General features: G+C 43.5%; 1 protein-coding gene across 2 annotated transcripts in view; it reads right to left on the reverse strand.

The window, feature by feature from the left end:
- The window catches only part of GRID1 (glutamate ionotropic receptor delta type subunit 1), a 697,974-nt gene that overhangs the window by 218,299 nt on the left and 463,687 nt on the right, over positions 1-15,988 (reverse strand). For both annotated transcript variants that reach the window (XM_033131343.1, XM_033131344.1), the window contains exons 7-8: positions 14,084-14,245; positions 11,989-12,108 (exon numbers count right to left, since the gene is read on the reverse strand). In XM_033131343.1, the coding sequence (XP_032987234.1) occupies positions 11,989-12,108; positions 14,084-14,245 (282 nt within the window). The remainder of the gene's footprint in view (positions 1-11,988; positions 12,109-14,083; positions 14,246-15,988) is intronic.

The raw sequence follows: 15,988 nt of genomic DNA on the forward strand, positions 1-15,988 counted from the left end.
TCAGATAAAGGAAAATGAAAAGAATTTGTGGCTAGAAGACCAATCCTTAAAGATGGGCTAAAAGAAGTTTATTAAACAGAAAGGTAATGATAAAAGGATTCTTGGGCCACCAAAGTAAGAAAGAACAGAAATATGAGTATATATAATAGACTGTCCTCCTCATGAGTTTCATAAATCATATTTGATGATTTACACAGAAATTATACAGTCTGATACTCAAGACAATGATATTTTAAAGTAAAGGAGGTAAAGGGACCTAAATGGAAGTAAGATTTCCACATGCCACTTGAAGTAGTAAAATGTTGATATCAGTAGACTGTGATGTCACATCTGTATATATACCTAGAGTAACCACACACACGTCCAGGTGAAACTGAGAAAATCTGAAACTGAATCAGATCCATGGATTGTATCAATGTCAATACTGTGGTTGTGTTATTGTACTACCACAAGATGTTACAACTGGGAGAAATGTAATAAAGGGTATATTGGATTTCTGGATCTCTCTGTACTATTTATTACAACTGAATATAAATCTATGTTAATCTCAAAATAAAAGTTTAATTTAAAAGAATTCTGAAAAGGACATTAAAAGGTGCCAACATTTCCAAATATTAGAACATATTTTAAAATAATATCAAATAGTAAGGTATAGCATTGATAGAGAAATAACCAAAGTGTCCTTCGATAGATGATTAGATAAAAGAAGATGTGGTATATATAGACAATGGAATATTACTCCGCCATAAGAAAAGATGAAATAGTGCCATTTGTGACAACATGCATAGATCTGGAGATTATTATGCTAAGAAAAATAAGTCAGACAGAAAAAGTCAAGAACCACATGACTTCATTCATATGTGGGATATGAAACTGAAAGCAACAAAGGAACAAGACAAACAAATAAACAAAAACTCATAGGCACAGACAACAGTTTAGTGGTTACCAGAGGGTAAGGGGGGAGGGGGAATAGTAGAAGAGGATAAAAGGGGTCAAATATATAGTAAGGCAAGGAGAACTGCCTGGGTGGTGAACACACAATGCGACGTATAGATGATGTATTACAGAAATGTACACTTGAAACCTATGTAATTTTACTAACCATTGTCACCCCCAATAAACTTAATTTAAAAAAAAAGAAAAATAATGAACAGCATCAAAGCCAGGGGGAAAAAAATCAATGTAATTTACATTAATAAGAAAAAGTGAGAATATAAATTATATAATTATCTCAATAGATGTAAAAGAGCTTTTGACTGAATGTAATCAGCATTCTTGGCAAAATTGTTAGCAAACTAGGAATAAAAAGGAATTTTATCAACATGAAAAAAACTACCTACAACAAATACATAGTAAACATAAAATTGTGCATTATAAAAAGCTAGCCTCTGAGATCAAGAATAAGATAAGGATGCCTGTATCACTACATCTATTCAACGTGAATTAAAGACCCTAAGTAGTACAATAAGGAAAGAAAAATGAATACAAGCATTAAAATTGGGGGGAAATAAAACTCTCATTTTCCATAGATGATGTTATTGTGTATATAGAAAATCTTAAAGAATCTATAGATAAACTATTAGAATAAATCAGCAAATACAGTTAGTTCACTAGAAACAAGTTTAATATACAAAACCAATTAATGTGCATATATACACAATAAACAAGTAGAAAAGTAAATTTGAATACTCTATATAATATAATCATAAACATCAATAACTGGGAAAAATCAAAGAAAAGTTATTCAAGATCTCTACAGGAACATCAACAAAACTTTCCTAAGAGACATTAAAGATGACTTAAATAAATTAAAGGGTATAGTATGTTTATGAATTAGATTATTCAGTATTAGTAAGATGTTAATTCTCCCTAAGTTGATCAAGAGACTATGCAATCTCAATCAAAATCCCAGATTTTTTGTGGAAAATAAAAATTTAATTTTAAAATGTATAAGAAAATGCAAAGGCCGAAGAATAACCAAATCTACCTTCAAGAAAAGAACTTACACTACCAGAAATCGAAGCTTTTACAAAATTATGAGCTTCAAGACAGTATGATATTAGTGCATACGTAGATAAACGGCCAAATGGAATTGAAGAGATTATCCAAAAACAGACCCACAATATACAGTCATTTGATTTATGAGAAAGGTAGTATGACAAAGCAGTAGGGATAAGAGGTTTTTGGTGTTTGTTTTTAAATAAATGGTATTGGTCAATTGTATATCTGTATTTTTTTTTATGTATGTCACCTCCAAACTCACACCATATACAGAAATCAATTCCAGATGTAACGCAGATAAATGCACATAAATTTGAAGTGTAAAAAGAGAAAATATTTAGAATAAAATATAAGATAATATCTTTATCTTCTAGGATAGATAAACATTTTTGAAACAGTATACCGTATGTAGTAAACAAATAAAAAAGAATGGTAAATTGATAAATTGAATTACATTAAAATTAAGAGTTTCTGCTCATCAAAGGACAAAATTAAGAACATTCAAAAGACAAGCCACAGAGTGGGAGAGAACATTTCCAATACATATATTTATAAGGACATATATCTAGTTCTACAAATCACTAAAAAAAAAAAAAAAAAAAAAAAAAAAAAAAAAAAAAAAAAAAAACGGGGGGGATGAAAACCAAATAGAAAAAAAAAAAAACATGAAAGCCTTGAACAGGCACCCAACAAAGGAGATATCCAAATGACCAGTAAACATATGAAAAGGATCTCATCATCATTAATCATCACGGAAATGAAATAACCAACCGCAGTGAGAAACCATTACCCACCCAATAGAAAGGCTACCGTTGTAAAGACTAACAAACCATATTAGTTCACTCAGGGCGGATGAAGCACAACTGGAATTCTTAGAAACTATTATAAGAATATAAACCAGTAAAGCACTTTTTTAGAAAAGTGTTTGGCAGTATCTCTTAATCAAACACATATCTTTTGACCTAGTAATTCCACTCTCATATATGTACCAACAGAAAACATAAATATGTTCCCCAAAAAGATATATCTAAAGATGTTTATAGCAGTATTATTGGTAACACACAAAATATGGAAACAACCTAAGTGTCAGCAATAGAATACAGTGTGAAATATTCATAAAATAAATATTATATGCTGACATATATTAATCATGTCTTTTTATTTTCTGTATTGCTGATGCTTTGATATCCAATATCCAGTGCCTTGCTAACCCTGGAGAGACTGCCCAGCCCAGGGTTAACCAATTCCTAGAGACAGTAGCTGACTCAATTTCTAGAGCTAGTTACTGCCTGTGTGCCTTTTATATGCAAACTAACCAATCCAGAGCCTCCTCCCCCCAAAAATACGTCCTTTGTGGAGCTCTTACACTCTGGACTACTATTCCCCTGCCTTAAACATCCCACGTTCAGGGCAAGGCAGCCCGGGAGCCGCCTGAAATAATGCAAACTAACCAATCTTAAACCTGCTTACCCTGCCTCACCCCTCCTTCCTGCAAAAACCACAATAAAGACTCTTGCCCACATTTTCCCATTCCCTCTGCCTCCTATCTGACCCTGATGCTTTGTGTGGCCCTGTGCGGTGTGGTGCGCCCCCTTCCAGGCACTGTAACAAACTATCATTTCAATGGCAGGCATTTCCCAATCGGTTGGCTTCACCATACCTGAATAATAATGAAGCCTACATTTTAAAACACAATAAGAATGAATGAACTAAAACTACATCCAATAAACATAACGCATCTCACAAAGATGATGAAGAGCAAAAGAAGGCAGTTACAAAAGAGCAGGGAGTCTGTGCATTAGATGTCAACTGTATTTCTGTTGGTGAGTGTAATGACCAGGAGGGGGTCCTAGAGAGACCTATGGGGGCACTAGGGACAGTCTGCTTCTTGATATGGCTGTTGATTGCATGGATCTTTTCACTTTCTGAAAATTCACTGTGACTTAGTCATGATTTAGGCACTTTTCTGCATGAGCGTTACACTTCCGTTTATATTATAAAAACTACTAGGATCCAGCTACAATTATATCCAGAATAAAATATCATCCCAAAACTGGAAAGAATAAAAATAAATTATCTAACAGCTCAGATAGTTTTAAAATTAACAATAAAATTAACTTAAAAAAAAAAAAAAACCCTAGCCAGCAGGCATACAGGAAGAAAAACAATCCAGGAATTAGAGTAATGTATAACAAAATTGATTAAGCAAATTAGACCTAGATCTTTGAAAAAAAATCAATAAAAAAAACTTCTGTCAAGTCTAGTCAATAAATAAAGGGAGACAACACAAATACACAATAGTAGGAATGAAAAGAGAGATATTTCAAGAGATAGCTTTTTTTTTACATTATTTGCAAACACTATATGAAGCTTAATAATGAATTTTAAAACGCCAGTGATATGCAAGATTTTGTGTCGATTACTAAAAATGACTCAAGGAAATGTAGAAACCAGGAAGTTTCCAGCATATCAAAGTAATAGCCATAAGACCAACAATCAACCCAGATAATTTTACAAGTTAAATTGTTTCCAACTTCCAAGAGCTCTGTCCATACAAGTGCAAAAAAATAATTGATGCCCTATCCGTGTTATGAAGAAAGTACAAGCTGAATACAAGTTGAACCCAAACATCTAAGACACAACCTATAGGTCGACGTCACATATACATCTAAGTAGAAAACCTCAATTTTAACTGCAATAACAAAAAAAAAAGCAAAATGAACATTATATAAAAGCAAGAAGCCAGGGTCAACTGCTGGAAACAGTCTCCCCATTTCTAAAAAGGAGATGTCCAGAAAGCAATTATCCTCCTCTTCCATGCACTGCTGTCTTTCTGGGTATGACAGTTGGAACTGTCACAGCCATCGTGAAACTATGAGGAGAGCTCAGACCACGTCCTGAGGACAGCCAAGTAAAAAGATGAAAAAGATCAGAGCCTTTGATCTGGGCATTGAATGTCTGAATTGGCCAACCCTGGAGGTCCCCTAGCTGCAGGCCTCTTTTTATATCACATATTAAGTTTTCCTTATTGTTTAATCCACTCGAGATGAGCATTCTGTTACTTGCAGACAAGTACATCCTAATTATGTACAAAGATGAATTAAATTTAAGCTGAGAGAGAAAAAAAAGGGAGAGAAAAGAATCTAAGAATTTCTTAAAATCAATGAGGAGATGCAAAATTTAGTAGAGCATATGATAAATGTGACATTCAAGTCAACGGGGAAAGGTAAATGGTAGTAGGACACATTACTGAGAAATATAAAAGCTAGGTTATCACATCACAATTTCTTACAAATCAATCCCAAATGGATGGAAGATTTCATTGAAATAAAATCAAACCATAAAAACACTACAAGAAAGTATAGACGAATAGTATCTACTTTGCAAATTGGGTATGACTTTCTAAGAAATACAAACATATAAAATATTATATGTGAAAACTTTTCTTATCAAAGGCAAATGATTTATGAGTACAAAATGTTTGACAAGAATAACTACTAATTCCCTTCTGAAAGGTTGTATGAGTTGACAAGAAAATTTTCATCCTCAATATAAAAAACCAAAGATCTGAGATATAATTTACAAAATATGAAATTCAAATGACCAGTGACTATATTTTATGTATAATCCCATAAGAAACGCAAATTTAGCAACATTATTTTTTCATACTGCAACCAAATTAACAAAAATGTTTAATATCACTCAATTTTTTTTGAGCATAGGATATAACAGAGACTTCCATATACTACTGGTGGATGTGAAAATTATTAAATCTTTCTATAATTAATTTGAAAATATGTATCAAGTACATAAAGAATCTAAAAAAAGTATTATCCTTGGCTTGGCAATTCCACTTCTTAAAAAACACAAGGAAATAAATATAGATGGAATAAAACCATATATTCTGTATGGTCGTTACAATACTATTCTATAATAATATGGTGAAAGTGACTAAACATTCATCATATAGGAAGATAAAATAAATGATGGCTCTCTGTAAGTTGAATAATGTGTTTCCATTAAAAATCATAGTGGAAAAGAATAAAGAAATGAGAAAATACTCCCAATATAGCATTAAATGGGAAAGTCAGGATATAAAATGTATGTACAAGAAATAGCAATTTGATAAATATACCTATCACTGTCTCTATCTCTATGTATACACGGAGGGAAAAAGAGAAAAAGTAAATAAAGAAAAGGCATCAGAAATTCTAACAGTATTTATTCCTTAGTTCAGAGATTATAGCTGACTTCTTTATTATTCTTTTCATTTATCGGTATTTTCTAAACATTCTACCCTAAATGAGCATGTATTGATGCTATCCTCAAAAATTAGCAATAAATGTTACTTAAAATGAAATAGTACTTAATTGTATCTTTTCCTTATCCCTTTACTCAAATGAGGCAGACGTTTGTTTTGGTTCTCAGCTCTGACAAAAGCGGTTCTGCATAAGGGTTCCAAACGGGCGACATTTTTCTTGGACAATGCACAGCAAGACTGCTAATCCATGAAGAAGCTGAAGTTTATTTCTCTTCTGGGACTCACTGTGCACAGTCAGAGTCTCTGTCAGAGCTGCTTAATAGAGACCCTGCATAATTCTCAGGCTGGATCCTTCCAGCCCCCACCTCCCCGTCCTCAGTACTGACCCCACGGTGAAGCTCCTGGCACCAGCTGCTGGAGCCACCAGGTAAGGGATTCCGCCTGTGCTCTAAGAGTCAGCCACCACTCCATGACAGAGCTATCCTGTCTTCTGATTGGTGCCTTTTCCACCTGGCCTCCCCCCTTAGAAGTTCTGAACCCTGAGAATGTGGGACAATTTGTAACAGAGTGCAGCAGTCCTGGGCAACAAAGTTAATGATGTACGCACTTCTAAGCCGCACTTCTAAGCCGGGGGAGGGCTGGCGTCCTACGGCGTGGCAATCACTGCATGATGAGCAATGATTACTCTGAATTATCATTAGCAGCCCTGAGGCTCTCTTGAGGACATGACATCAATGGGGACATTTGATTCCTGTGCAAAGCCAGCTTTTATGAAAAATCAAAATTGACAGAGAAGCCAGGAGAAGCTTCTTAAGTCTTAAACTAATAAAAGAGAGTGAAGCCCTCCCACTTCCCTGGGGGACTGCTGGAATAGGGAGTGTGACCCAAGGGCACTGATGAAACATCAAGTCAGCAGGCTCCAGACCAATGGGAAGGGCCTGTGAGGCTCTAATGCTGGCCTAGAGGGGTGGGGAGGGGGATGACACATGAGGATGGAGTGGAAAGTGGGCTGCGTCACAGAGCTGCACCATCCTGAATTCAGGAAGGATGTCCTGAGTCCTGTGCCACACGTCACTCCCCTCAGCTGCCCAGGAAATCTTCCTTCCAGCCCAGCACAGACACATACTTGTTGGTGCTACATAACTAAGTCTTTGCAGTCTCAGAGCCTCAGTTCCCCTGGTGGAGCTGCTCAGAAAACCACAGAAACGCTGGGGACAGGGGAGACTGTGCAGGGGGTCGGGGGGGAGTTACAAGACCCATTGCCCCGATTCCCCACCTACTGCAACCACCGCTGCTTCTACAACTGTTTAATATATTTGGGTTCCAGTAAGATTCTGTTGAAACAGATTTTCCAGGACTAGAGAAAGGTTGAAAACCACTGGACAAAATTCTTTCTCAGTCTCTTGGTCTTAACTCACTCCTACTCTATGGAAAGGAACAGAAAACGGGCCTGTTCTCTCTCCTTGTACCAGCGTAGTCTTTGCCCCGGAACGCCCACTCACAGAGCAGACACACAGGCCTTCCCATGCTTCCGTCCACTTGCCCACCCCCCGCCCAACGGCGGGCTGCCTTCCACTGAGCCAGTGAATCAGGTGGACGGCACCCATGGGAAATAAAGTTCAAAGGGCCTAAGAGCAGTTGGCAATTTCCCCAGGATTTCACTGCACCGGGGACCCCATGTTAGTGGAAGGAAGGGAGTGAGCCTTCCACACTGGTATCATTAAGATGGAGAAGGGCAGACATCCTCAGCAATCATGTCGTGGAAAAATGTTTCTGCAGGGCTGTAGCTGGTGTTACACTCCAGGCAAGTCATGCTTATGGGAAAAAAGACCACCGCGTTTTCCTTCTTCCATTCATCACACCGAAGCAGTCCTACAAATAAAATCTCATCAGAGGTGAAGCTACCAGGTCCCTCTTGGCCTTTGATCTTTATAAGAAGTCGACATCTGCTTCCAGGCATAGAAGCAGGGCTGCACACTGCCCGTGCACACAGAGCCCCCTCCTGTCTGCAGCCTCAGGCGTGGGCACATGGAGTGGTGAGGAGCTGCAGTCCAGGGCACTTTGAGGCAGAAGGTCATGTTCTAAGCCTCTCAGCTCGTGTGGGGTCTGGGGCAGAACACTCAAGAAGGTATACAGCCCCACCTGCCTAAAGCTGACGGCCTGGGCCACACAGGAGAGTTCTCACTGCCAAGGGCTACATAAGGGTCATCACACTGAGTGACCCCTCTACTCAAACAGGAGGCTCCGATTATCTGAATTTTCCATCTGAGAAAATAAAGGTTGGGAGAAGGGGAGTGGCTGTGAAAACTCAGGGGAGGCAGAGCCTGGAGTGATGCAAAGGTTCCCGAATCAGTGAGACCACCTATGTACGATGTACCTTCGTCCCATGTAGGGGCTCCGTCATCCTGCTCAGCTCCCTCTTGTCCTGTCCTAACAGCTTTCCATGCGCCCACCTTTGGAAACTTTCCTGCAGGGGGCCTCCAACAACCCCATTCCAACTTATATCATGAGCTAAGGACAACTGCATGGACAAACCCATAGGAACCCCCTCCAGAGAGTACTGTCTGAACAAAGAGAAAGCCGAAAAGAAATTTGTAAGGCTCCAACGGGAACAAGCATGCACCCCTGGGACAAATGTCCGGCCTAGTCCTGGGAACTGGACATGACTTTCCAGCAAAGCCAGCCCTGTCAGGGTTGCTTGGTGACCACCCATGCCGGGTAGCTCCAAGCTGAACAGACCTTACACAGCAAGTGCCCACAGTTACACAGCAAGCTGGTGACACAGACTTTTGATTTTGCCCCCCAGCCCTTCCTCAACAACAATGTACTTCCTGGATAAGATAATTTAATTAGTATTTGTCCAGCACCCTACAGCAAAAGGTGATCACCCACTCCTCCCATCCTCTGACGGGGCTGAGTAATCACAGTCTCTTGGTGCCACTTAATCTAAAACATCTGGGTGACTCACCCTCCCTGAGATTCCCTCCAAGGTATTTATTATACTTTAAGAAAATATCCATTTGCTCCCTAATTTAAATGTGTCCTCTTGGTTTAAATCCTAAAGAAACTACTTGGTTTTGGTTTTTGTGTCTGGGTTTGCTGTAGTTGTTTTAAATTAACATGGATGGATGGATGGATGGATGGATGGATGGATGGATGGATGGATAGATAGACAAATATAGACAATATATTAGAATACATACATATATTAAGATACATGCCATCTTCGCAGGGATATCCTCACCCCGCTCCAATATGGCAGCATCTAGCAATCAGCCCAGTTGGCTCAACTAACAGCTCTGCACTGGGCATGGCCACAGAGCATCAGTTGAGTGGGGCTCTTCAGAGATGCCCTGCCTCCTGGAACTGGCTGATCTTTGCCCTGCCTTTGTGTGCCTAAGGACCCTAACCCTGCCCTCAAATCTGCTGCCTACCCTCAACTTTATTTTTAGGTCACCCCAATTTCCTCGCCTTATCCCTCACAGCCATGTGAACCCCAGGAATCCCAGCTCAGCCCTACCTTCAAATGTTGCCTTTAGGGCCATGACACTTGGTCCCAATCCCCTCTCTGCTTTATCCTGAAACCTCCCAGACCTGGCTTTAATGCAGCCTGGGCCTGAATAACAAACATTTGCGATGGTAAATCCCATTCCTGCTTTCCAGATAAGTCCTCTTTAACAGCGGTAAGCTGCCAGTCAGACAGATAACAACTGGGATATGCAGTTATTAAGGGCAGATTTTAAAATGACAAAAGGATACATTTTAAAATAAAGCCCACTTGAAAATCAGCTTCCCTTCCAACTCAATTACATTCAGGACTCCTGCTCAGAAGCTCCTTGTACTGAGAGATTCCAGCTCCCATTGGTTTCACAGGTATTCGAAGAGCGTTGCCGTGGCAACACGGAAGGCGAGACACCTGAAACAGGAAGTGGAGGACACAGTGCCTCCTGCTCTCAGGCACCTGGAGTGGCCCCCCAATCAGCTGCCTAAAATGAGGTGGAGACCCTCACAGGCAATATTCCCACCCACTATGGGGCCCTTCGTGTTAGAGCTGAGCTGAAAGAAGGGGGATGGGGTAGCCAAGGAGCCAGCAGACAGGGCCTGACTGTCACTAACCTCAGAGGAACACTGAGGAATGAAGGCAAGTACCATGGCAGACACGGATGGGTGCTTCGGCAGGCAGCTACACCTGACAATCTCCTTTCATAACACAGTGACTGAAAGGGCTCCCTGTCCTAGTTTCCCCTTACCAGGTGGCAGTACCAATACAAGTCAATTTCTATTGTGGTCATGAATGTCTCAGACCAATGTGGACCACCCAGCCCTGCACCAAGCCTCACAGCTTTGGGCGTCCCTAACAGACATCATCGGTTACCCCCGACACCCTTGACATTGCAAGTCACCCCTGGCCCAGCAGGATAGCAAACCATAGTCGTCCACCCCCTCTTTGATGCTGCAAACAAACCTCTGAGCTCAAAAAAATGTCATCAAACCATGTGTCTCCATTGCATCTCAGCCAATTACTGAACCGTTTTTTTCTGACCAACCCCATGACTCTACCTTCTGTCAGGATGGGCTGAGTCTCCCACCCCCACCCACGTCACACATGGATCCTCAGCCTTCCCAGCTTCTCCCTAGGGCACCATCCTCCTCCCATGTTGTAACTGATGACCACACCCTCCAGCTCTCACACCCTCCATGACTCCACACACGCATCCTTCTACCTGGTCCTCAAGGAGCACAGCCCACAAATCCCCTCACCTAGATTCTCAGTAACCCAACATCGTGTAACCCTTTTCTGCCCTTCCACCGGCCCCAGCCGGTGCTGGCCAGTGTAAAGGGCTCTCTGCCAAGGATTTACCCTGCCCCGCCGAGAGCTCACTATGCTCTTGTCTCCTGGACGTTATCAAGAGTAGAGACGTCCTTCTCTCCAGTGTATAGAAATGTGTATGTGACAGTGTGTGTGTGTGCGTGTGTGTGTGTGTGTGTGTGTGCACGTGCGGCTACCGCATGAGCCTGTGCCTGAGTGCGTGCCAGCCCGCTAATGCTTTAATGCTATCCTGATTAGACTCAGTCTGTCTGTGGCTCCCACACATCATGGGCGCTTCCATCTGGGGCTTAACTCTGGGGATTCCAACTCTGGGTAAAGCCCCCCCACCCAGTCCTCAATCCTGAAAATCGCTATAAGAGGAGGGAAAAACAGGCAAAGTGTCACCGTAAAGAGCCCCAGGCCTCCCCCTTGCAAGAGCACCAAATCAAACGGCCAAACCCCGCCATGAGCTATGCAGCTTGTGTGTCTCTCGTTGCCTGCTTCTCACCTTCCTCGTGACGCACTTTTCTGTTCAGGGCCTTGTCTCATGCTTGCATCTGGGGGATACTCTGGCTATAACCTCTGTCTCCTGCCTCTGTCATAGTCACACCTGTCCCGGCAGTTCAGCCAATTTCAGCCACTCTGGAAAAACATATTGTCCCTTCCAGCCTAGCCCAGGACCACAAGACTGCAACCGGACCAGGGCTGCCGGGGCCGCCCCTGAACTGAGAGGGCATTAGTGACACTTTGGCACTTTCTATTGAAACTCTCTGAGCCTCCTCCCCACCGTGCCCCAAAAATACCAGCATGGAGGGCACATCAGCAGAGTGGGAGGGGGACTTCTGTCCTGGTTGACAGAACCCAGGCTTCTCGCCACCACAGCGGGCAGAGGGGAAGGTTGGCACCCGAGGCTGACCTTACGCATGTCTTTGCCAAACGTCTCACTGTAGGTTGTGCCGAGGATTTCAAATTGGACGTAGGGATTCGAGCTGTCCTCCCGAAACTCCATCACCCCGGTGAGGCCGGTGATGTGGCCCTGCAGAGACAAGGAAAGACCATTGGAGGGCGAGCAAATATGAATGGGGTAGGGGCGGATCCCAAGACAAGGAAGGAGAGGAAGTGGTGGCTCAGGAAGGAACAATCGGGGTCTGGGGGAGCAATGGGCCAGCGGTAACAAGAAGAGTGGCGGGCAGTCCTCGGCCTTGGAGCACGATCAGCACATCCCAGGCCGCTGCTCACAGGGACAATTCCTAAGGCTTGCACCTGTCATTCAGGAAGGCAACAGGATTAGAGCACCTGCTCTGGGCCACACACTGTGCTGGCCATGAGATTAAACAGTGGCAGCTTCTGCTCCCACTCACCTGAAGCTTACAGTCTACCCTGGCAACCTGCTCCAGGAGCTCACCTTAACTTGAGCCAAGAAGAAGTCAAAGGTCAACAAGAGCCATTGCAGACACATGGCAGTAAGTTGCAGGGCAGCAAGCATGAGAACTGAAGGCCAAAACGCAGCCCAGTCCTGGCTTTGCCCCCTGTGCCACCTTAGGCAATTTATCTCCCGTTTTCCAGCATCAGCCTGGAGTTAATTTGATCCATGTCACAGATCCTGCAAGGGCTTAAGGAGAAAATGTGCACAAAGCATGATGCCTGGCACAGACTGGGTGTGGTGGGTGTGCGTACCCAGCACCTCTTGCCAGTGGTTCCGGGGGGCTCTGTAGGAGCCGGCTGCAGGGGGGCTGTGCTAACCTGTGATAATCCCCCTTCATTCTTCAAGCCTGAGGTGGGGTTCTCATCCAGCCTTAATCTCCCATAGGCTGTGGGCGGGGAGAATCCCTGAGACTGAGTCCCAAGAGGGCCCCGGCTCTGGCTTGGGCTGCAGGATTTTCAAACCAACACCAGAATATGTACAGTGCTATTGAAACCATGAATGATTTATTGTGACTAAAACTTCTAGCACTATAGATTTCCGTAAATGCTCTTTTGAAGCCTCTAAAAGCCAATTCACTCTAACAAATCTTCTGTGGATTACCCAATTCACTTCAAATCCAGCCTTCTAACTTGGTGTCACGCCTCAGCATGTCATGAGACACATCACTAGTGCAGAGTGCCTGAACATGCACATGCGCGCACACACACACACACACACACTGAGGTCTTGGATGATTAGCACATCCTCTGCCAACTGAGACAACCTCTCTTACAGACAGTGGCAGACATGAGCTAGGCAGCTACCTTCATTTTTTTTCTTACTTACAGTAGTCCTGCCTTATCCCTGGGGGATATGTTACAAGACCCCCAGGGGATGCCTGAAACTGTGGATAGTACCAAACCTTATGCGTACTATATTTTTCCTATACATATGTACCTCTGATGAACTTTAATTTTAATTCTAAAGGCACAGTAAGAGATGAACAATAATAACTAATAATAATATAGAACAATTATAACAATATACTGCAGCAAAAGTTATGCTAATGTGGTCTCTTATCTCTCTCTCTCTCAAAATATCTTATTGTACTGCACGCATCCTTCTTCTTGTGATGATGTGAAATGATACAATGACTACATGATGAGATGAAGTGAGATACTCAGCATGGTGTGCAATTTGAAACTTGCGAATTGTTTATTTCTGGAATTTTCTATTCAACATTTTTAGACCACGGTTGACCTGGGTAACTAAAACTGCTGAAAGTAAAACTGTCGATAAGGGGGAGACTACTGTACTTGTGACCTTGGGCAAGTTACTTAACCTCTCTGAAGTCCAATCTCCTTATGTGAAAACAGGGACAATAATAATAACACATAGCCATGAACTGCAGCTCACTCGTCCCTCAAATACTGGGACAGGACGAATGAGGAGACAGACCTGGGAGGGACCTATCCAGGCAACCACACAAAGAGCTCAGCTTCAGGCCACCTGCCGGAGGAGGCGGAAGTGGGGAGAGGGCGCGAGAAAGGGCCTGTCTTTGGCCTTGGCCTTGGCCTTGGCCTGGGAGGGTGCCCTCCACACACACCTTTTTGATTGTATCCAGCATGGACCGCCCTCCATTCCATGGCTTGGTGGACTTGCGTATGCAGTTGAGGCTTGCCATGCTGTGCCACTTCCGGTCCTCCAGCTTCCTGTGGAAGGCGTTGGCCAGCATCAGAACACTGTCATACAGGTAGAGGTTGGATATCTGCAAAGACAAAGGTGGTGAAACCCTTTCCATGGGTGCATTTCCAGAGAAGGAGAAACCAGTGGATGGCTGGGCTAACCGAGAATGCCAAAAGCAACAAGTGATGCCCAATAGTTATGCCATGACCCTTTGGCTTCTAGGTATTCATTCAAAACCCAGGCAAGTGCAAGGGTCCTGAGTAGAATAAGACCTAGCCCTGCTTCACGAACTAGTTACGAGGTGGATCCAAACATCAACAGGAGAACCAAAGTGATCAGCACCACGATGGAGTCTTGTATGCAGGCTCTCTGTGAGACTGGAGTGGGGCATCCTCTTACGTGACAAAGGATGGAGGGAAGCATGGGCAGAAAGCTCAGTCAAAGGATCAGTAGGATAAAAGACAGGAGCATTATAGGGAGGACACAGCATTGTGCAAAGGCATGAATGTGTGAAGGAGTAGGGCCAGGCAGAGCAGGTGACAGTGATGGAGATTTGGGAGGCCACCAAGCCTGCTCTGCAATGGTGTCACTGCTGGCCAGGGAATCCTTTTGGGATTTGCAACTGTGTGACTCTGAGAGCTCCCCCTTTGCTTAGCTGTCCACACCATAGCTGGGTCGGAGAGGACACATAGCCCATCTCAGAGCTCTGGAGAGCATGGTTACGAGGGTGAAGTGGGAATAACAGTGAAAAGAGCTGCACCGCAGTGGTGGGACACAGGGTGGGACAGGTCTGGCTCACCCTCCTCATCATGATTAAAGTCTGTGATCTGGATGAGCCCAAACACCAACACCTGCCTTCCCAGGGGCCCAGCAAGAGCTCTCTGTGGACAGGAGGGCAGCCCTATTGTCACGTGTTATCCTTCATGTCACCCCACTCCTCCCAGTGGGTGTCATGGAGCAAGAAGGGAGGAGAGGAAGAGGAGGGCATGGAGGGAGGTAGCATCCAGCCTTGGTAGGTGTGTGGCCCCACACGGTAACTCTTGCACAAACAACCATCAGCCAAAGTGGGTCAAAGGGACGATTCTCTGCACATCTAAGCAGCAAGGTGCCTGCTAAAAATATTTCAGAAAAACAAAATCACTGGATATAAATAGGAGCTATGTCAACCACACAGGACTCCTGGGAAGGTCCTCAGGCTGCAGGACGAACCCCTGCTCCTCTCAGCTTACCCCCCCACCCTACCCCCAGAATGTCCCTTGCACCTTTAACACCTCCATGCCTTGTTCTCAGCCTGCAATTTCTACCCTCATATGTCTTAGACTGGGTGCCCCCAAAACAGAGCCCCAGACAAGAGCTTGGGTGATGGGAACTGTCCTCAGAACTGCAACTGAAATCAGAGGTGGACCAAAGAAGCTGATACAGGATACCAAAAACATCTGCTACATCATGTGTGCCCAGCAACTCAGGCTAATTCCCAAGGGTCATCTCTGCCGTGACATATGCAAGCAGAGCTGCCCACTTCTGTGAGTGTCCCTGTGCCCTGAGCTTTCCCAAAGAGCCTTGTCCTAACTGCCATCAGCCTGTGTCCTTGCAGTGGGCACAGGGATGTATGGCATTAAGGCCTGTGTACCTGGCACCTATCCATGCTGTAGGTTAAGAAGTGGGTGGAGGACGGACTGGAGACATCTCAGTAATGGCAGAAGGGTGTCTGGGATGATGACCCCTGCTGAATTAACCAAAGATCTCAGGCCAAAGGTCAGCACTGGTGACCATTTTCAGGGCCCCGGAGTACACAGGTGCTTACCTGAGAACAGAGCGACGTTAT

The sequence above is a fragment of the Rhinolophus ferrumequinum genome, chromosome 16 (genome assembly GCF_004115265.2).
Source record: "Rhinolophus ferrumequinum isolate MPI-CBG mRhiFer1 chromosome 16, mRhiFer1_v1.p, whole genome shotgun sequence".
NCBI classification, from domain to species: Eukaryota; Metazoa; Chordata; class Mammalia; order Chiroptera; family Rhinolophidae; genus Rhinolophus; species Rhinolophus ferrumequinum.